Source organism: Medicago sativa, chromosome 2 (genome assembly GCF_051527215.1).
Source record: "Medicago sativa cultivar Bolivia chromosome 2, Bolivia_mono, whole genome shotgun sequence".
In the NCBI taxonomy this organism is placed as follows: domain Eukaryota; kingdom Viridiplantae; phylum Streptophyta; class Magnoliopsida; order Fabales; family Fabaceae; genus Medicago; species Medicago sativa.
This window is the reverse complement of record NC_140750.1, coordinates 68645824-68668812: the sequence shown is the minus strand read 5'-3', so window position 1 is coordinate 68668812 and position 22989 is coordinate 68645824. Positions and strand designations below refer to the sequence as shown.

Genomic DNA, 22989 nt, shown 5'->3' with positions numbered 1-22989 from the left:
CAAAACCGATCTAGTTTTGTTTGGTTCATGGTTTTTCATTTCGAGATCCGTGAAACCGATGAACCAATCCGATGATAACCACACTCCTTATTTTACTAATATTATCTTACCTCACACAAACTTATGGTTAGACCCAAAATTAAACATAAAATACTTTTTAATTCATTCACTTTCTCTCATCTTCATCTCATCTCATCAGTCATACTCTTTCATTTCTACTAAAAAAGAAACCATAGTCGTCAACCACACCAAACACATTGTTCATCGCCACCGTACACCGCAGAGATCGTTCATCTCTTGGTTAATTTTATCATGTTTATGCCATTGATTTATACTCATTATATTTCATTGTTTTCCATGTTCATTTTCTATGCCATTGATTTATACACGATACGTAATATGTCATTGTTTAGTGAAGATTAGAAAAAGCCATTCAAAAAAGAAAGCATTTGTGATTTGCGTAAAATTTTGATCGTGTGTGACGTCACTAATGTGTATTGATAAAAATTGAAATAAAACTATAAAATATATATACTACTCCATAAAAAGTGTATCCCTAGAAAAGTTTCACACATGTATGCATGACTTTTTATTTGTTGGTTCAGAAATAATTTTATAAGTTTTAGGGATTTAAAAATATTAGAGATTAACACTAGTCAATTCAAAACTAATTTTAGTGTTTGTTGATGAATGATGCACGTACGATTGAAATATTTGAATTTGATGAAGTTGTTTTTGAAAAATGATGGATGAATGAATCTTGGATCATATGTATGAAATATTGAATAAGGTTAGTTATAAAAAGTTGGTTGAAAAATAGATAACATGAAAAAACAAAATATGAAATACAATTATACAAAGTTCTATGAAATATTTTGTGAAAATATGAATTTTTTTAATTGTATTTTTAAATAAACCGATAAACCGAACCAATCCAACCCAAACCAAACCAATTAGTTTGGTTCGGTTTCTTTTTTGAATAACAGTGAAAACCGAACCAATCCAAATCGATGAAAGATTCATCGATTCAGACATTTTTTTGACTGAAAACCAATCCAAACCGAACCCTTACACCCCTGCTCACAATAGCTCATTGAGACTTTGTTTGGTAAAAAAGTAAAAATGGTTGATAAACTAGTTGGTAATATATGAGTTTATAATAGGAGATAAGTGGATTAAATTTCTAGCGTTTAATAAAATTAGCGGTTAAAATAACTAGAAAATATAAAAAAAGAATAGTGGTTTACTAAAACTATGTTCTTAATTAATAGGTCAAATATCTTTTATGGTCCTTTAAATTAGATGTTTATAATAAGTTAGCCTTTAAAGTCTTTTTTTGTCATAAATTGGTTTTTTAAATCATGTAATATTTACACTATTAGCCTTTTTTCTATTAACTTCATTAAAAAAAGTGTTTATGATCCATTTAACATGGATGTGGTAGGTCCAAAAATGCTTATGACATCAAATATGATTACTTACCCACGCTTTTATCTTCTTGTTTTTTAATTTTAAGCTTAATTTTAGAGAAAAATATTTCATCAACAACAAAATAAATCAAGTAATCGATCAATTTTCTTTCAAATCAAGATTGAATAATATATCCATGAATCCTAATTTTGAAAACGGTGAACTTGGACCTTTATCAACCTAACATTAAAAGTCCACACAAACACTATCTAACCGAGTTTGATGAAAAAAATAATGATGCATATATTTTCTGATTTAAAGGATCAATTTGGACCTACAAACCTAATTAATGTTTAATTTTTTCAATAGTTGTGCTATATGGCACGGCACAACACCCTCTTTTGACGAATTTGCACAACCTGCACAGCTACGTACACCAATTTACTCATTTTTATTTTATCTGTTTTAACATTAAAAGAATAAACTAAAGACTAAAACAAAATGCAAAGATTTTCTACACATCGTTGCTAGAGGCATCGTCACGTCATTATTGTGGCGGATTATCCTCCGAATCGAGAGAATTCATAAATCAAATACCTAAAGATTTCGAGTTTAGTTGTAGTGTATTTGAATTGTATGACTCGACAAAGAATCCAAATGTATGAAATAATTTGGTTCAAATGCGGATAATCCTCCGAATTTCACTCTTGACCCAAGAGTTTGAGAGTTTTTCCCCTTGAGTGTATAGTGTTATAAAAGTTATACTATCCCCAAGATTAAATATGATCCAAGTAAAATTATTACTCTCGTCGCCGCGTCATTGGCTTCCAAAGAATATCATCAAATGACAACATTTCGTTCCACTTTCTACATCCACTCAAACATTATATTTTGTCATTCTTGATTCTTTGCTACCTTTTCCAACGTGTAAGCTGAATTGTGAAGACAAATGCCAATGTGGCTACACAAGATCCCATTACACATGCAGACACTAAGCCATGCTCACACCTTAAGCAAACATACACACTTCTTGTGTGGATTACTTGAGGCACAATACCTCCAACAACTTTTTTTCGTGTTATATATAACATACAAACTCTCCAATCCTAACTCAAACACAACTCAACTCACACAACTAGTACCCTAGCATATCATATATTGCTAATTCTATTTTCTTCTTATCAACACACACTACAAGAAATCTTGCATTTTGCCAGGGGCGGAAGCCCTGGCAAAATGCAGAAAGCCCTGGCAAATGGACGTTTGCCAGGAGTTTTGCCAAGAGCAGAATACCCAGCAAATCCGCTCATCGCAAATGGCCCTGCCAGGGCTTTAGCTCCTGGCAAATGCGCTCCTGGCAAAGGCCCTGGCACAACCCCTGGCAAAATGTACCTGCATAATTGCAGTCTGCTCTGCCGCATTCTCTACTCAATACAGGCTTTTGCAGATGTGTCAGCATCACATCAGTCTTTTTCAAAACATGTCAGGGACTTTGCCAGGGGTTAACCCCTGGCAAATTGTGTTCGTTTAATTTTTAAAAAACATTTTTTATTCGTTTAAAAAATAATAATATTAAAATTTAATATTTAAAATAATTTTAAAAAAGAATTTTAATTTTCTTTTCGAAAATTAATTAAATTTAATTATTAAAATATTTAAAATAAACATTTTTATATTGTTTTTTATTTCTTTTTAAAAATTGATTTAATAATAAAAAATATTTAAAAAACGTTTTTAAAATGTTATTTTAATTTAATTGGTTTAGAAAAAGAAGTTAACAATGCAAATTAAAGTAATAGCACACATAAAATAATAAGTCCTGTAGCATTGAAATTAAAATTGTGCAAAATATTACATAAGTATCAAATTGATAGAAATTGTACAGGGAAGTTAAGAAACTTCCCCAAATATTACCGACCAAGAAATTAAATAGATAAAGGCAAGATAGAATATATCATAACAGTGGGACTTCAATCCTCCTCATCATCTTCATCATCCTCCTCATCTCTATCCTCCTCATCTCTATCAACCGGATAAGGGTCAACATTGGGACTTAAAACCGGTGCTCTAGTGTGATAGGGATCTTGAGCCTGCGCTTGCCTAAACTGAGCCAGCTGCTCCTCATATGATCTTTGGCGGTTAAGCAAGTCTTGCACAACGGCTGCTTGACTCGCCATCTGCTGTGCAAACTGCTCTTGTGTCAGTCTATGTATAAGCTCCCGCATCTCCGGCGTCAGCTCAGGCTGCTGGGAGGATCCTTCACCATGGTTGAGGCTAAGTCTTAGGGTTGACGCAACACTACCCTTCCGGTAGTTAGCAGCTAAGTTTCCAAGACCATATAGCTTTCCTTTCTTTTTCTCACCAGCAACTTTTGTCCAAGTGCGGAAGGACAAAGTGTGATCAACAGTTGACCCATTTTTAATAGCCTCAGCCAGCTGCCGGTCATACTCCTCCTGTTCAAATAATAACAAAATAGTTAATGACACCACTGGACAAAGTTTTATGTTATTTTCTGTGTTGCAGATATCAGAAGTGGTAAATAGTATGAAAGACTTGATAGATTATAGCAGAGAAACATGGACTGGACCTATGGGTAAGTTAACAATCTGTTTACTTTTCTATAACACATTGATGAATGGATATAAATATGGTTATGAAATAGTGTCATCTTTTATTAAAGGCACCAACTTGTCATACTTGTGTTTATTTGCAACCGTTTTCTATTGAGCAATAAGCTGCATATATAGGGGGGAAAGCCTTTACTGTTATCAGTTTATATTATTATTTAGACTAAAGTGCTTATTAGTCCCTATAATTTCATGATACGAATTCTATTCTGTTCTGCAACTAAAACTGATTAAACAGATACATGGTTGTCAAACTATTAATAGTTCATGCTCCCAGATTTCATCATGTCACATGATAAGTTGCTGAAGACACTGGCAAACCTGGATTCCCAGCAGTTATAATTTTCCAGTCATGACATTTTATAGACACATAAAGTTGAAAGAATACATAGGCTAAAACCAGCACAACAGAAGCTGATACGCACGCCAGTAGAAAACACAGTCAGCCTCAACACAGGACACACAGTCAGCCTCAACACAGGAAACAACAGGGGACAAAAATGCAGCACTCGCGACACGTAAACATTTCATGTAAAGAATAATAACATTAACGCCTAAAATGTGACATATAATTATCAAAGATTACCTGCACTCTCCTAGCACGCTCATCGCAGTATTGGCCGGAGCTATTTTTGTGCGTTTTGTCGTGAAGCTCGTTAATAAACGGATCCCGACGTAACCTCCTAGCCTATTTGTCACAAGAAATAAAATCATCAATTAATTAAACATTAAATTTTATGGTCAAATGCATAAATTTAGTAGTGTTGATTTAAAACAATCAAATTTAAATATGATACGAAAAAATAATTAAAAGTTTATTATTTTTACCAAACGCTCAACATGCTCTCCGTTGCTTAAGCAACCACCAGTGTGAATGCATCCTCCATTTTCCGATGCCCGGTTCTTCTTTGCTTTCTCTGATTTTTCCTTGAACTCCTGAGATGCCCAGTACTTAACCAAGTCATCAAAGATAGGCGGGCCAATCCAATGTGGTCGCTTTCTTGTCTCCTCAAACCGAATACGGGCTCTTCTAAGCAAATCCGAAAAACGCGCAGAAGCTCTAATATGAAAATTACGCCGCATTATATCATGATACTCGGCTTTCCAAGAACACTTACCCTGCATTATAACATATTAAAGAAAATTAGTATACTATAACAAATGCGCATATGAAATAAAATAAAAATTATGATATAGATTTGAAGTAACCTCAAAGAGCCTAAACCAGCGCTCTTTCTCATTCTCATTCACATCACCATATGTCTTCCAAAATTTATGATAGCAGTTATGGATGATGGCTCTGATAGCTTCAGCAGCCGGTTTGCAAGGTAAAAAGCTGATAAAAACTCATAATTAAACATTACTACAACTTAAAATATACATAAAATAATTGAAATTGAAGTATGTAGGTAATATGATAATACTTACGAGTTTCCACTAGGTTTTAACATGAATCGACCATGAGAATCTCTCGGATAATCCGGGAAAACATCATCAATCACCTCTCCACCACCATCATCAATCAACTCATAAGTATGTAGGTAATATGATAAAATTTTCAATCTTCACTTTTAGTCCCTCTTTTAAAGTAAACTCATATGTAGAATTCATATTTTTTAATAAAATTTTTCAGAAAAATTCAAAATATTATAAGAATAACTCCAAAAAAAAATTGGAATTTTTTAACAAAACATGAATTTAATATGAATTTTTATATTTTTAACGGTTAAAAATTCATATTTAATTTGAAAAATTCTAATTTTCTTTGGGAATTTTTTATAGAATATTTTACGCATTTCTGCACAATTTCATTAAAAAAAAATACAAAAATTAAATTAAAAATAGGGACCAAAAGTAGTGATTGAAAATTTTATAGGGACTAAAAGTTGAAGGAAAATTTTAGAGGGACTAAAACGAAAAGTTGACATATTTATAGAGACAAAAAAAATATTTAACCCTTATATATTAATATACTTTTATGGGTTACTTTAGTATTTGTTTCTAGTTGATTAAAGCATTGGGTTTGTTTATTAGGATTGATTAATCTTGTTTGAATGTGCAGGTAGAGTTCACATCTTGTTCACGACCTCCTCCGTTGTTCACCACTTCTCAATTTTTCACTGCCTCTGCTCACCACTTATTCTCTGTGTGGTGAATTCCTTCTCTGTTTTCGACCTAAGGTTATTATAAGTGATATGATTCCTTCTCTTCGTTCTGTTCTTCTATTCGGAACATCTTCAATCCTAGATTTTATCCCGAGCGTGAAACTCAAACGTGTAAGTTTCCTATAACATTATATTGATTTTAACTTCTCTTGTTTTTTTTTTTGTTTTTTTTGAATGAAATAATTTAGAGTCAGGCTGGTTTGTGTTGGATGATTTTGAGTTTAAGTTGATTAAACTAAATGTTAGATTTTTTTTTTGGTATTGTTACGACCAAACAAAATTAATACAGTAATTCAGGTAACCTAATTTTAATTTATTGTAGTTAAACAAAATTATTATAGTCATTTACGAAGAAAACTTAATAAATAGCTTCTTTTTGATTCACATTTGAACAGAACATGGCAATCGGCACCAACCGCCTGCATTTTTTCATTGCAACTCTATGCATTGCTTTTTTGTTCACGACAGGTAACATATTTATTTATTCGTAGCCTATATTTCCATGTATTTTTTAAAATTTAATTTATAATGTAATTCTAATTTGTACACAAGGAGATTGAAATGGAAATTATGTTCTAACGTTAACCTTGAGAATATATTTGGGTACAAAAATTGAGAATATATGTTATATAGAAAATTGTTCGACAAGTATAAATTTTGAAAACGTAATGATGATTTAAAGATATCTCCTATCACAATGGGAATCATGGAGACATAATCTCTTTTCAATAGTGTTTTGTCAGAAAATATAATTGATATATATTTATTTGAGTTTTAGATTTTCAAATTAAGATTGCATACAAAACAACAACCAAGGTTTTGTTTTCGTTTCATAACATATTAAAACATAAGTGAAATACCTCTTTTGATCTTTTAAGTATAACAAAAATACTGGGTTAGTCCTTTATGTTTTTTAACTTTTAAATTAATCCTTGTTAATTTAATGCACCTATTTGATGTTTTGTGAGTTTTTAAGTTTCAAATAGGTATTAAAAAGGTAATTAAATTAACAACTTAAAAAAGTTAATTGAAACTTAAAAAAACACTAACTTAGTATTTTTGTCAAACTTAAAGGATAAAAAGAGGTATTTGACCTAAAATTTTATTGTTTTTTTTTGGATGGTGACCGGGGGTTCGAACCCCAGACCTTGCATAAATTTTATTGATTCATCTTGTTTGAATGTGCAGGTAAAGTTCACATCTTGTTTAGAAAACTTAATGTTGGAACATGTGTGGAAATTGAGTAAAAAGACTATAAACACAAATTCCCATGTTGGGTAAAACTAGTGTTGTGTGAATTGAAAAAAGTGGAAGTCCCACATCGGATGGAACACACACATTAGTAGTGTTTATATAGTGGGGGTGTATCTCTAATTAATGGGGGTACATAAGCACTAGAGAAAAATATATATTGATATATATATTTTATTATTTGGAAATGATAAATTAAATAATTAATTTAATCATTATTAGAAAGTGCTTTCTTAGTCCCCAAGTTTTGCTAAAATATTTTGGTACATAATATAATATATTTTTGTACTAAATTTAATATATTTTAGTACTCAATTAAGATATTTTTGTACTAGATCTAATATGTGAATTACTTAATCGCAAAGTAATATGTTACTTGTTCCCAAAGTTTCTCATATTACTTGTTCCCAAAGTTTCTCACTTATTAGTTGTGAATTTTCTCTATAAATAGAGAGCTCACACAGTGCATTCCACACACCGAAAAGAATTTCATTGAGTTGTCGGGAATTCTTTTCTTCTCTTCTCCCTCCGACTTGTGTTAACAAGTTTCTTCTGCTTCTACTCCTTTCTGTCCCTTTCGGTTTCAAATAGAGCGGTTACGTACCGTATCGAGTGGCTTCGATCAATCGATTGAACCATATTTTAAGAGTGTTCTTAAGACCATAGTCCCTTCTTCGGTTTAATGTCCCTTCGGAATTAAGAGTGGTCTTAAGTTCATAGTCCCTTCGGAATATAGAGTACTATTAAGATCATAGTCCCTTTTCGTAATACTAATGTCCCGTCGGAATTAAGAATGATCTTAACAGTATATAAATTATTTCAATAATTTTCTATTTAATTAGAATGGTGGTAACACCATATTTGAGTGGTCATAGTACCATGTTGATAGTTTGGAGAACTTAAAGGTTAGAATGGTGGAAACACCATATTTGAGTGGTCTCAGCACCATAACAGAGTGGTAACAATACCATATTAAAGTGGTTTCAGTATTAAAGAGTGGTCTTAGTACCATATTTGAAGGTGTAATTCTCGAACGGTTTACTACGGTGCAGTAGTTAACCGCACAGTTGTAGCTGGACTTGTTTTATCCTGGAGGCGGCGTGGTTGATAGTCTACCTTGCACAACTTTGGGTAGTGCCACGAAACGTCTTAAAGAGAGCGACCTGGTCGTGACTCAACCTAGTAACAACTTCGGTAGATAATAGAATTTGGAAATCCAAATACAATAGTTTGGAAATCCAAAAACAACACTTAATAAATAGCTTCTTCTTTGATTCACATTTGAACAGAACATGGCAATCGGCACCAACCGCCTGCATTTTTTCATTGCAACTCTATGCATTGCTTTTTTGTTCGCTACAGCAGGTAACATATTTATTTATTTATTGGTAGCCTATATTTCCATGTATTTTTACAGATTAATTTATAATGTAATTCTAATTTGTACACAAGGAGATTGAAATGGAAATTATGTTCTAACGTTAACCTTGAGAATATATTTGGGTACAAAAATTGAGAATATATGTTATATAGAAAATTGTTCGACAAGTATAAATTTTGAAAACGTAATGATGATTTAAAGATATCTCCTATCACAATGGGAATCATGGAGACATAATCTCTTTTCAATAGTGTTTTGTCAGAAAATATAATTGATATATATTTATTTGAGTTTTAGATTTTCAAATTAAGATTGCATACAAAACAACAACCAAGGTTTTGTTTTCGTTTCATAACATATTAAAACATAAGTGAAATACCTCTTTTGATCTTTTAAGTATAACAAAAATACTGGGTTAGTCCTTTATGTTTTTTAACTTTTAAATTAATCCTTGTTAATTTAATGCACCTATTTGATGTTTTGTGAGTTTTTAAGTTTCAAATAGGTATTAAAAAGGTAATTAAATTAACAACTTAAAAAAGTTAATTGAAACTTAAAAAAACACTAACTTAGTATTTTTGTCAAACTTAAAGGATAAAAAGAGGTATTTGACCTAAAATTTTATTGTTTTTTTTTTGGATGGTGACCGGGGGTTCGAACCCCAGACCTTATATAAATTATATGGTATACCAACTGAGCTAAACTCACGATTAAATTTGTTTGTTGAACCTTATAGAAGGGTTTCAGTAATTATGTGTTTATAATTCAGTTTTCTTTGCTTTTTCTTTCTTTAGATACCAAAATTTGGTTTTTGTTCTACCCTTGAAGAGAAAATGTTGATTTTAGTTTACCGACAATTTTTAAAAATTAAGATAATAATCAATTTTTTATCCTTTTTATGTTTTACCAATTTAATTTTTAAAAACGATAGAGTATTAATAGAAATGAAGTACTGTGTGTTTTAGATTGTTTGATTGGTTAATGCTTTGTTTTTAGCACCTTGACATTATAAATTTTGCTGGTGTTTCTCCTTTTCCCGCCTTGTGTGGGGTGATTCACCATTGTTTATACTAGACCATCGACCCGTGCTCCGCACGGGTCCTACCGACTAAAACATGTGCGAATAAGTTATATCATAATAAAAAAAATGGAATGTAAAATAGTCACATGATAAAAATGTATTACATTAGTCATATCATCTTGACATTAATATAGTTTGAAAACCGTACATTTTACTTTCATCATCCGTTATCAACTTCTTCAACCCTTTTTTTTTTTACGTATTCAACCCTTCTCTTAAAGTAACTCTTGTTAATAGTGATTGCAAATAAAACAAACAAAAATTGACTCCTTCGAAACACGATCCAAGCCTTACGCCAATTCCTTATTAAATGAGCCAATCTTCATTAACATAACTTAGTTAATATATCCGGTTAAAATTTTCTGTTTTAAATTACAAATCATAAATTTTCATTTATGACATCTTTGTGTTGTATTCCAATAGCAAAACATGATAACAATGTTAGAAATTCTCTTAAAGAAAGTTTGACACCATGATAAAGCATGTACAACTTAACTTGCATCACAATAATAAGATAATAGCTAACAATATAAATCAATTGCTATGAAATTTGCAAGATAGAAGCTGACATGGTGAGCGAGAATGGAAGACAAAATATCTTTGTGTTACTCAGACATTAAAAAATTATCACGGAAATAAAAAGAAAGATTAAATTCATCTTAGCAATAAAAAAAATCATGGTTTTTCTTTTAAACCTTATCTTTGCAATTTATACAACTCTTATTGTATCTTGTTTTGAATTCTCCCCCACTTCATTTACATAGACATCTTTGAGTATATGAGAGATAACCCATAGCTTATTAGTATCCTCAACAACACATAGCAGTGCACTCAAAAAATATATTCATGATCACCCAAAAATGTATTCATGAAAAATTGTCAATTGAGAATACATCTTGTTTATAAGTTAGCATTATGAGAAACATATTTGTAAAAAGAAGAATTACATAAATTGTCAGAGGCAGGTGTAGTAAATTTGTAAAACTCTTGTAGCTACAGTCCTATAACTTGCCTATCGACGACATTAAATTTACAAAATACAACTTGTAATGATATGATATATGTTCACTTCATCATCCTCGTCTTTTCCTCTTTAATATTACCAAATGACCCTAAAAAAATTCAAATTTAGTTAATTAATTCATATAAGTAATAAATGTGTTAAACGAATAAAATATAAGTAATACAAATATTAAGTTAGGAACACTTCAAACATATGAGCAACAATTGAGAAAAACGTGTATACTTATCATTTATGACCCAAATAAACTAACGTAACAAAATAAGAAAGGAAAATAGACCAAACTTGGGAATTTCAAGAAACCTCAACACCATGAAATTTAAAATAAAAAAAAAACAATGACAAATGGAAAGTTCAAGAAGTGACAAAAAAAAAATAACATGAACAAAATCCACACAAATCAAATAAATTATGTCAAATTATCCTGAATACAATCACACTTCTGAAACAAAATGAGATCGATCAATAATTATTTACATAGCAATTACCTAGACACTCTAAGAAAAACTACAACATCAACCGAAAATCTAATATGAAAACTACAACACCAATTGTTGCTTGAATTGCTGTCTCTTGCTTGTTGCTTGTCGAGATAAATTCCTCAAGACATGACATGTTAATCTAGGACAGAATGACAGTGTGTAAATTGCAAGTGAGTTGAGTTTCAAAACATTCATATATTTAGTGTAAATTTTAGAGTTGAACGCCGATGCAAGATTAACCAATCTGTTCTAGAAACGTTTCTCTATATTAGAAAGCATGAAGCATGCATGGTCATTTTTATTCATATAGAGAATAAGCTTGTATTAGACTAATCATCTAAGATGCTTGAATTGCTTGAGATTTGAACTTGAGAACATAAAATTTATTCAATAGTTTTAGTAAATTGTGATGTAACTAAAAGTGAAATTGGAAGTGTGAAAAAAAATCACAAATAAAAATAGTAAATATTATATTCAGTTAGCAAGTTCCTTTATTCTAATTGTGTCTACAAAATTATAAGTATGTGGTAACAAACTGAAGTTCTATTTCCCGTATACATTATTTTTTAGAAAAGAGGATATTTAAAATGAAGAAATATGCAATTTAAACATTTAAGTGCTCTCAATGACCCTGCAAACAAACATTTAAGTGATCTCAAAGACCCTGCACTCAAACATATGCAAGAAACAGAACATATAATTTTTTGAAGAAAAAATAACATTGTATGATAACCTTTAGAAAAGAAAAGAAGACACTACACTTAAACATGTATGCAGATCACTTGCACACTTCACCATTTTGGATTTGAACTGTTGGTGATAGATAGAAACAAATATCAATGTTAGAAACAAACAAAATGCGTAATTAGACGGTTCATGCAGAGAAGATATATATTATTGTTACTGTCACTTCTCAATAGGGAAATTTTAATCATAACAGCAAGTTCATCATATATTTTTACATGTTTGATCTTCCAAAGCATGCAATTGCATATGAAACTCGATAATACAATTTTCTATAAAGACGAAATCTTCAAATGGAAAATCCAAAAATCAGAAATTGAACAAAAAAGAAATATTGTCAAGGCTTCTCTAAAGTTCAATAACTTTGTGTACAAATTATAAATAAATGAAAGTTGAATGAAATTTGACTTTTGTTTAACCTGTGTACAATGCCAAGACGACTACCGTAGCACTAAACTGCAGACCCAAGAGTTTGTAGGTTTAAAGCAGAAGTGTTTGGATACGTTTTTGATTTTGAGAAAAGGATATGAAATGTGGTTTCAAGATGAACTCATTCATGTTCAGCAATAGATGAAATTGTGACTTATTAGAGACATAGATGTGGAGAAATGAAAGAGAAAGCAGCAATTAATTCTGTCTCTTTGAAAAATGAACAAATTTAGATGTGGCAGACAAAGTCATTAAGGCACCTTGATTAACGGTGTTATGTAGTATTGATGATGTTAGTCAACAATGATGACATGACATTGGAAACAAACACAATGATGGGAGGGAAAACTCGAATTCAAATTTGAAATTGGGATTATAGCTTATATGGGCCCCACACATAATTAATTGAGGATTTGGGAGGGAAAGTGGGATTAAGGTTAGGGTTAAGTTATAGCTTGACCTAATTAGCTTTTAAAGTAAGTATGATTATATCTCATTTTGATTTGTTCAAGAAATGAAATACTCTTTCCTCGAAGAAAAAAAATGAAGTACTCAAATATTTTTAAAATATTGAATGAACATTAGTATAATCGTGTTAGCCTATTATTCTAGTTTGTTTTAATTTTTTTTTATGGATAGCTTGTTCTTTTTTTTTTTGGTACAATATGGATAGCTTGTTCTAATATGTTAAATACAATATGCCGAACTTGTTGTGTATAAAATAAAAATAAATTTATGAATTCAAAATTTGACAATATTCTATTGATTGTAGAAGGATCAAATGCTCACTTACCTACATGGAGGTATTGCTATGGAGTAGAGTTATGTGTCAAACAAACGTGCACTCATGATTGCGAAAAACGTGGGTTTCCTAAGGGCGCTTCCTGGTGTTTTGGAAAGCCTGGTGTGTTGTTGCAATTGATCATTTTTACCATTTCAAATAAAAACATTGATTATTATTTTAATCAATTTTGGTAATCATCACTTCCATCTAAAGAGAAACTTGAGGCTCAAATCTATAGGATGCTATTATGACAAGTTTATGGTGTTTATACATGTTTTACATGAAGAAAGAAATATCATAATTTGAAAAGGCACAAGTGGTAATTCAAAAATAAATTTTCTTTTCTTATTTAATAAGTTGTATTCTCAATTTGTTATTAATAGGTTTTGTGTTTATTTTCAAAAATCAGAGTAATTTTTATTCAAATTTGTGTTAAAAGAAACGAAAATCAAATTTTAAACAAAATGTGCAATGAAATCACAACACTTAGTCAAATACAAACATAATCGGAGACAATCCCCCTAGCAGCAATATCAACATCCCCAGGCAAACATGACATCACAAAATCATAAGAATACTAATGCTTCCATAAAAAATTTAGAGGTACAAATTAGTCAACTAGTCAAAAAACTTGTTGATAATCAAATCGAAGAGTTTAAAGCCAACACTCCGAATAATCTAAAGGATCAATGCAATAATGCTACGAAAAAATTGACGGGGAGGAGGACATTGTTGACGAAGATGACGATGTTATGGAGGAAAGTGAGCTTTAGAGGATTGTTGACTTCTTATTTTAAGGAAGTGGTAGAAAATAAAGTTGTGGTACAATAGGTGAGGAGGAAGGAGAAGAAAAGAAGAAGTTAGTCGAAAATAAAACTGGTAGAAATAATTGAGAAGGCCATGCTTGATCTGGGAAACTAGAACAATTGAATAACCAACAATTACACAAAGACACAATATTTCCATCAACAAAGTACACCTTCATTTGGCCAACAAAAACGACAGCAAAATTTAATACATATGAGTAAATCGGTGAAATCAGTTACACATCCACAACATCATATCATATAATTATGTTATGGAGTATTACACAATTAAACCAAAATACATGTTAATAGAATAAAACGGCTGAGGTGATTTAGAAGTCCTACAGTGGATTGAAAAAGTAAGTGTTAAAATCAAAATCTATGTGAGAGAAACCATAAATGCAATGACTTAAGGTTTTGAGTAAAGATATAGTGTCCCCTCATTTTTGTGGTTGTTATTGATCCAATGTGAATAATCGTTTGGGCTTCCCTCATGACGCAACAATATCAAAGTTGGTGGTTCGACCAAGGGTTCGCCCAGCTTCTTGTGCCAAAAGTCTGGGTGATGATGAAGATTAATAAATCTTCAGCTTAAGGGAAAGTATACTCAAATGAATGAAATGACTTGACCTAATAAAGGAATCAAAATACAAGCAAAAGATCCCATGAATAGATTGTTAGAACAAGTTGTAATATCCCAAAATTAATTATGATCCAAGAAAAATTATTCCTCTCGTCGCCGCATCTTTGACTTCCAAAGAAGATCATGAAATGACAACATTTCCAAACCCAAAACAGAAGACATGGCAAAACATAAAGACTAACCAATAAAAATTCCTAGCTAAATGAATCGGAAAAATTCTTTATATGCTTGATTCTTGATTCTTTGCTGCTTTTTTCAAGGTCTGTGCTGAATTGTAAAGACAAATGCCAATGTGGCTGCACAAGATTCCATTGCACATGTAGGCACCGAGCCATGCTCACACCTTAAGCAAGCATACACACTTGTGTGGTTTGCTGTGATAAAGCAACTCCAACAAGAACTCTTCTTGTTATATATATATATATATATATATATATATATATATATATATATATATATATATATATATATATATATATATATATATATATATATAATATAACACAAACTCTCCAATATCAACTCAAACACAACTCAACTCACACAACTGGTACCCTAGCATCTCATATATATCTATTTTCTTCTTTTCATGCAAACAATTTTCCCATAGCCAGCCTTAAATAAAAAATGAAATCCTTTTTTACGGTCATTGCTCCAATGTGCAAGCAGAATGCATGTGCTGAAGGTGACGGTGATTGGTTTGGTTATACATATGTATCTTACAAGGAAGGTGATGATGACGATGATGGTGGTTATGACTATGCTCCCGCCGCGTAAAACTCTAATGCTTTAACTTACATTAGTCTAGTAGTTAATATTGCAGCCTATTGAAGATATAGTTAGTAGTCGTTTAATATAGTTAGAAATTAATTAGTAACATTTTCTTTCCGTTTGTATTATTTTACTTTTTATCATTACAAAAGAGTGTTATTTCATCACATGGTAAAACATAATATAAGATTCATAGTCTTTAATGTCATCCATCTATGTGAAAGAAATATTTGTTGTTGTTCCCTCATATTGACTATAAGTGGTCTCTCACAATACCAATCCAACCACATGTTAGCAAGTCATTTATAAGATTGAGAGGTGTTAAATTTATGGTAATACAACAAGCCTCGTATTCAAAATATGAAACCCTAAAATGGAGTTCTCGAACATTCCAACAGCAGTGATGCTATTTCCAGCGAGGAAATTCATCACGAAGGGATCACAAAAGTATGGCAGCCGTTGATTTTGGTTCTTTATAGTAAAACATGGGTTGATGGAAAATAAAAGACGTGGCCCACAAAGTTATTTTAAACTATCGTGATAGTCTCGTGACCTTCTTTGTCGGGAAGTATAGCATTTTCCTTTCAACAAACACATGAAGTACAAACTTGAAACAAACTAAAAATAACATTAAAACACAAACAACATAACAAGAAAACATAAAAGCACCAATGTAGACATTAAAACAAGCAGCGACAAAGTGATCAAAACACAAAGTGACTATAGTGATCAAAATACAAAGTAAATACAAAGTTTGAATGATGGCTATTTATGTGAGCGCTTATTCGAGGTCTTTTCTTCAATTGAGGTTGCAACCATAGGAGTCAAGTTTTTAAAGGCTGTGAATGAGGTGAGAGACGATTGTAACGGTATAATACCGTTGGGATGAAAGACTAACTATCACGATTTTCTGGCATTCTTTCACTCCGTTTTCAACGTCTTCATCTTCAAAGATGTCATGCATGCTTAAGATGACATTATATGTTAAAGACATAACAAAAAGGATGCAACACAAAGAGAAGGAAATCATGTGCGAAAGAAAGTGTTAAGCACTATAAACACCACCCAGTAGAAAGCATAGTAACCCAAACCCTAATAAAGGGAGTGGCGAAATCAAGTCAAAGAAGGCGCAATGATATATATATTTTTTTTCTCAAATCTATCCTTAGTATCCTAATTGAAAAAATTAAATATTAATTAAGAGAATAGTTTTATGTCATTTCATTTTTTTTTCCAGTTACTTTAACCGCTAATGAACACTACAAATTTAATCTACTAGCTTATCTCCTATGACCTATAAGCTCATATATTATCAGCTACTTTATAAATTGTTTGTTACTTTGGCCTATTCAAAAAAAGGAAAATTGTTTGTTACTTTTTTACCAAACAAAGTCTTAACGGGCAATTGTGAGGGTTTTTGCCCCTTGGGTGATTGGAAACGCTAGAACACAATTAAGGGTACCCTACCTTTAAAATGAAGGAATCAAAATATGATAAAGTAATTAAAAGAGAAACAAAAAGCATCACACGAATATCGTAATCTTCTATATCGTGTTTGAACAAGTTGTAATACTCCAAACAGTCCAAAAAAATCATTAAACCAAAAACAGAAAAAATGACAAAACATTTTACGCATCCACTCAAACATTCTATTTTGTTATTCTTGATTCTCTTCTTATTTTCCAACGTGTAAAGACAAATGCCAATGTGGCTGCACAAGATCCCATTACACACGCAGGCACTAAGTCATGCTCACACCTTAAGCAAACATACACACTTCTTGTGTGGATTACTTGAGGCACAATACCTCCAACAACTTTTTTTCGTGTTATATATAACATACAAACTCTCCAATCCTAACTCAAACACAACTCAACTCACGCAACTAGTACCCTAGCATATCATATATTGCTAATTCTATTTTCTTCTTATCAACACACAGTTTAAATCCACATAGCCAGCCTCACAACCAAAATGACATCGACTTCCATGGTCATTGCTCCAAAGTGCAATCATGATAAATATGGTGAAGGTGACAATGATTGGTTAGGTTATGCATCTACAAAATGCATTAAAGGAAATTATTACATGAGGAATGAAGATTCAGGTTCTGCTGATCTAATTGCATACATAGAAGGTGTTGATGACGACGATGGTGATTATGACTATGCTCCCGCTGCATAAAACTCTAATGTGTTAAGTTACATTAGTCACTAGTTAGTATTAGGTATTACAGTTTAAATGGTTTTAGTTTTAAAGGTCTTTGCAATGACATTGCAACTGTAATTGTGGCTGTATCTGCTGCACTTTTTTGCAGTTCTCTACAATATGTCAAGATCAATTTGCGTTGTATCAAAACCACAATTTAGAACATGATTGGTATTAAAAGAAACGGAGATAATATAACACAGAAAATGCGTCCTTTTGCTGAATAGAAGACAAAAGCCGTAGACCGTAGTACTTTATTTCACTCTCTGGCCACTGGTGTAATTTTTAGGTTAAATAATGTAATTGTCATTTGAGCGAGTTGTGAAAAACCCCATAATTTTTTTTTAAATCATACCTTATAATTTAAAGATTCGCTAAAAAATAACCCTAATCATATCCGACTGGACTACTTATCTACTGTAGCATCCAGTCAAATGGGACTAAAGTTGTTTTTGATAGAATCTTTAAATGAATATGAGTTTAAAAAAAATAAAAATTAGAGGAGGTATTTCAAAACATTATTTAACCCTAATTTTTATGGTTGATGGCATATATATGAATTAATTAGTGGATTAAAAGGTATCCTCCATCAAATTATTCTATTATACAATTATGATGTTGTTTTATCTTGGTTTTCGGGTGTCAAACTTTGATTAAGTTTGAACCTTTTTAACCGGTGATATCTCATTTTTTCTTGGGAAGGGAAAAAGTAAGCAAAACCCTTGAGAATCGAGGTCCGGGAGTTGTTTTCGCTACGGGAAGGTGTTAGGCACCCATAACGACTATAGTAACCTATAGGAACCGTCTTTATTTTCTATGCGCGCGCTTTGTTTTTAAATGCTATTTGAAAGTGATATTTACACCTAAAAGTTTCTAAGTGAAGAATTGGAGGGAGAAGAATGTGCTTGAAATTTTATTTTATTTGAATTGAAGGAATTTTGTCCTTGCCTACGTACCCGTTTAAGGGATCAAATCCACCGTAGTTCTCTTCCAAAAAAAATGCTTTTGTTTTTGTTGGTTGATTTTAAGTTTGAAAATTGGAATTTAAAGAATAAAGGGAGAGGCCTCAAGGGCATAAGGTTGTGAAAATGTGAGGTTTGATTAATTGTTTTGCAAAAAGGTCTAAGTATGATTAAAATTCTTTAAGATTTTTGTTTAAGAAAAGAAAGGGAAAATTCAATGGGATTTTGATCCCAAGGTTTATTAAGAAAAATATTTGAGTGATATTGCTTGTATTTTTTTGAAAAATGATTTTTCTAAGTGTAAATCCTAGGCATTCATCTAAACATACAATCCTAAACATACATCTAAACATGCATATTCTAGCCATACATCTAAAGTGATGTGTGTGCATGTGTCGGTGCTTGTGTCGGTGTACATCATTAGAGTCCATTGTCCTTTACATCATACCCTAGATACATGCTATGGTCTTGCAAGAAATTAAAATTGCATAAAAGTAAAGTACAAAAAGAATCCTAAGTTTTTACATTCTAAGCTTTGCATGAATCTTAAAGTGTAGGAAAATAAAAGGAGAAGGAGATGAGATATGGAATGCTTATGATGTAGGAAACATGAAACAAAAAAGAGTTAGTAGCACATGATAATATCAAGAAATAAAAGCAATGAAACATCATTATAGCAAAAGCAAGAAAAAATACCACCAAACATGGCAAAAATAGTGCGAAATAGTCCAAAAGATTCACAACAATGCAAGGCTTGAACAAGGCCTATAATCCTCATGTTTTAACAAGTTCTCAAAGAGTGTCAAATCAGTTTTCTCAAGGAGGATGAAAGGAGTGTAACATGTTAAGCATTTAGGACAAAAGTTAGGCTTATTCCCCATTATTTATTCACACACAAAACTTGTAAAACAAGTAATAGAGCACCAAAAGATTCACATGCAGTGGCATACACATTTAAACAGTAAAAAATATCACGAAGTCACACATCATGGATCACAAACACATGTCAAGCATTGGAATCGAAACCAAGCAATTTTCACAAGTTTTTTAACATAAAATCTTCAAAATTAAAACAAGAAACTAACATATTATTTCTTCAAATTTTTTTTAGTACAAGATTATCATAAAAACACCACAAGATTATCAAGAAAGAACTATGAATTTTTATGGGATTTTCTAAAACGTTTTAGGCATAGCCAGGGTGTAAACCACAACTTGCAGTGTGTACTTAGCAAGAAAGATATGCAGAAAACAAAACCAACAAATAACTAAGGCCCAAGCCCAGACCAAAGTGAAAAAACGGGCTGGATTTGGAGTGGGTCGGTTAGACCCATGGGTTGACAATTTGGGTTCTTTCTTCTTCATTTTTCAAAACGCGTACACTCATCTGCTCTCTTCTTCTTTCTCAAAGCTTCGCTCCCTCTCAATTCTCTCTAAGCTTCTTCTTCTACAACAAGACTTATTTTACCAGAACCAACCAATACATGGATATAGCATCAATCAAAGTCCAAAACGAAACTTCTCAACTAAACAAAACAGAGCACCGTTCTGGATTTAAAGCCATTTTTAAGCAATTTGTTCAAAAAACGAAGCAAAATTTACATGTTACAGGCAGATTCAAAACGACTTCAAAGCAGAAAATTGAAGGAAACCAAACCTTAGGGTTAGATTGGAGAAGACATGGATTTGCACCGGAAAGCTTCAAGATGAAGTTCAATCTAGCACGCACCACTTCCAATCTTAGCTCGTGAAACGAACCTGCATCATCTTCATGTGATTTCGGTCTTGTTCTTCTTCCCTTGAATCCAATCTGGTCCGTCTTTCCCTCTATGATTCAGATCGGTTTGTTCTTCATCCGATCCAGTCCCGTTCTTGCTTGATCCAGCGCAATTGGTTTTGTTCTTCTTCTTTGATTCCGTTTCAGTTCGTATTTCTTCTCTTCTTCTTCAAGCTGATTCGGTTTTGCTGCCGTCGGTGGTGCTTGAATTCCAATTCGGTGATGATTTTCACGGTGGCGTGTTGGTTTGTGTTTCGGTGGATTCGTGAATGGTATAGGAATCGTTGTTGTTGATTGATTCTGGACCTTCTGTGGTTTGAGGGTTTATGGAAGGTTGTTGATGGATTTTGAGCAATGATACGTTTCTGCCATGAACAAGAAGAAAGAAAAGGAAAAAAAAATGAAGAAAAGATGATGATTGTGGTGGTTAGGGATGAAGATTGAAGGTGGTGGAGGAGTTTGTTATGGTGGTTTTTGAGGTGGAGAAAGTTAGTTATGGTGGTGGAGATAGTTAGTTATGGTGGTTAGAGTGGTGGAGGAAAGTTATTATGGTGGAGGAAAAAAAAGAGGGAAAAAAGAAAATTGATTTTGTGATTTTTGTGAAATGATTAGTTATGTGACTTTGACCTTGACTTGGACTTTTATAGGTGATGTGGTAAGCCTTGGGCCAATGAGACAATGCCATGTGTACTTGGACTTGTAAACTTTGACCAACTTTGACCTGCAAAAATAACAAACTAAAAGGACCAAAATGCAAATAACAAAACTTTAAGGACTAAAATGTAATTAAAATAAAAATTGGTAAAAAATTGTAATTTGGAAACAACGTAAAGTGAAACGATTAAAAATGACAAAACGGATTAAAATGAACAAACTACTTAAATGAGGTACTTTAAAGTAACCTCTCTCTGCCGAAATTTTTTGTGAAATGACCAAAATACCCCTGGGGACTAAAACGACTAAAAATGACTCATATGAAATTTTAAAATGGATTTTTAACAGGGAATTAAAGCAAAAAATTATACAAGCACATTAAAAGACTCAGAGACAATTTTTAAGAGATTAAGCAGGGCTTTAACACATGAAAAGACTAAAATGCCCCTAGGGGCTAAACTGACTCAAAATGACTTCAAAATGCAAATTTTTTTTTAAGAGGGATTTTGACATAGAATTGAAATGAAGACTTATTCAAACTATTTGAAAGGACTCAAACAAATTTTTAAAAGACTGAAAGAAATTTTAACATAGGAAATGACTAAAATGCCCTTTTTCATGAATTTTGCAAATAACATTGAAATAAAATGCAGAGAAAGATGTAATTGATCAGAGACAGTTCAAATGACTTGAAATGCAAGAAAAGGAGAATCGAGCTAGTATTTTTAGGTCCAAAATTAGGGTATAACAGATGTTCGTTAATATTTAAATGTTTTTGAGCATTCTGCCTATACTCCTATTGGGGGCTCAATTAATGTCAATGGTAACCATTTGAAGAAGCTTGCACTGGACCGACCATCAACATTTATAAAGACATACGATATATTATACACTTATAGTGATAGTTTCAACCATAGTTTTTTTTGAAAAACGGTTTCATCCATTGTTATTAGTGTTATATGATACTCAATTCCATTGTCATTGCTCCAAAGTATCACACACCCAATTGAACCAACTCACAAATCGGGGTACAATTTGGTGAGATCGTGACACGATTTGGTGCAAGTATGGGAATTTTGGTTCGACAAAAATCGGGCCATAATTTGTAGAAACCGGGGCACGATTTAGTGGATAACGTTTAGTTGTAATGTGTATGAACTAGAAAATCGGGACACGATTTTGGAAAATCGGGGCACGATTTTATCGGGATCTTGACTCTATTTAAGACTTCATTCTTCATGTTTTGAAAAAGCTTCAAGAGAGAGAAACTTGAGAAGTCAAAAAATGGAACTTTAGGGTTGAGTGTATTTGGTGAGAGTTTATTTCTTCAGTTGGGAAACATGTAAACACCTTGGGTAGTGAGATTTTATTATTGGGAGGATCAAAAATCTTCCTTTAGTGTTTTCTCTAACAGCCCGTTTTTCGTTAAGATTATTTTATTTATTTATTATATGTGTTTAATTGCTTGTTTGGGTGTTTGACTTGGGATTAGGGGATTTTTAGGCGAGAAGGGTAGTTTAGTCATTTTTGGGACTAATGGTATTTTGGTCATTTGATGAGTAAGGTTAATTTTAAAATGTATATTATTTTAGTGTTTTAGAGTGAATAGTTATTTCTACAAAGTTAATAGTAACTTCAGATAATTATCTTGACATGGTAATGAATGAGATGTTTTAAGAGTTAAGTGAGTAATAACTTAAAAGAAACGGAGATAATATAACACAGAAAATGCGTCCTTTTGCTGAATAGAAGACAAAAGCCGTAGACCGTAGTACTTTATTTCACTCTCTGGC

The 22989-nt window shown here is 32.0% G+C and overlaps 1 protein-coding gene and 1 long non-coding RNA gene across 4 annotated transcripts; one reads left to right on the top strand and one right to left on the bottom strand.

Annotated features, from left to right (window-relative positions):
* Window positions 1–3235: 3235 nt before the first annotated feature.
* LOC146950076 (uncharacterized) lies at window positions 3236–5392 on the bottom strand. 2 transcript variants are annotated; one of them, XM_085741541.1, is made up of 5 exons: window positions 5247–5392; window positions 4866–5156; window positions 4624–4725; window positions 3850–3863; window positions 3236–3657 (listed from the first exon to the last, which is right to left on the bottom strand). In XM_085741541.1, exons 2-5 carry the CDS (start codon window positions 5118–5120, stop codon window positions 3381–3383), a joined length of 648 nt encoding a protein of 215 aa, XP_085597667.1. In that variant the 5' UTR covers window positions 5121–5156; window positions 5247–5392; the 3' UTR covers window positions 3236–3380. The 2 variants fall into 2 exon arrangements, with proteins under 2 accessions (XP_085597667.1, XP_085597666.1); XM_085741540.1 differs by having other exon boundaries at window positions 3236–3863; window positions 5247–5389.
* A 474-nt stretch (window positions 5393–5866) lies between these two features.
* Window positions 5867–13629, top strand: LOC146950075 (uncharacterized). Of its 2 annotated transcripts, none has more exons than XR_015027427.1 (3): window positions 5867–6313; window positions 8743–8818; window positions 13364–13629. It is a non-coding gene; the product is annotated as an uncharacterized LOC146950075 (long non-coding RNA). The 2 variants fall into 2 exon arrangements; XR_015027426.1 differs by lacking the exon at window positions 8743–8818 and adding an exon at window positions 6598–6670 and having other exon boundaries at window positions 5870–6313.
* Window positions 13630–22989: the final 9360 nt, after the last annotated feature.

Coding starts and splice junctions, on each gene's coding strand:
- LOC146950076 (XM_085741540.1), bottom strand. CDS start 5,120: ATGCGGCGTAATTTTCATATTAGAGCTTCTGCGCGTTTTTCGGATTTG. Junction 4,726..4,865: donor GAGAGCATGTTGAGCGTTTG/GTAAAAATAATA, acceptor TGTGACAAATAG/GCTAGGAGGTTACGTCGGGA. Junction 3,864..4,623: donor AGCGTGCTAGGAGAGTGCAG/GTAATCTTTGAT, acceptor TTATTTGAACAG/GAGGAGTATGACCGGCAGCT.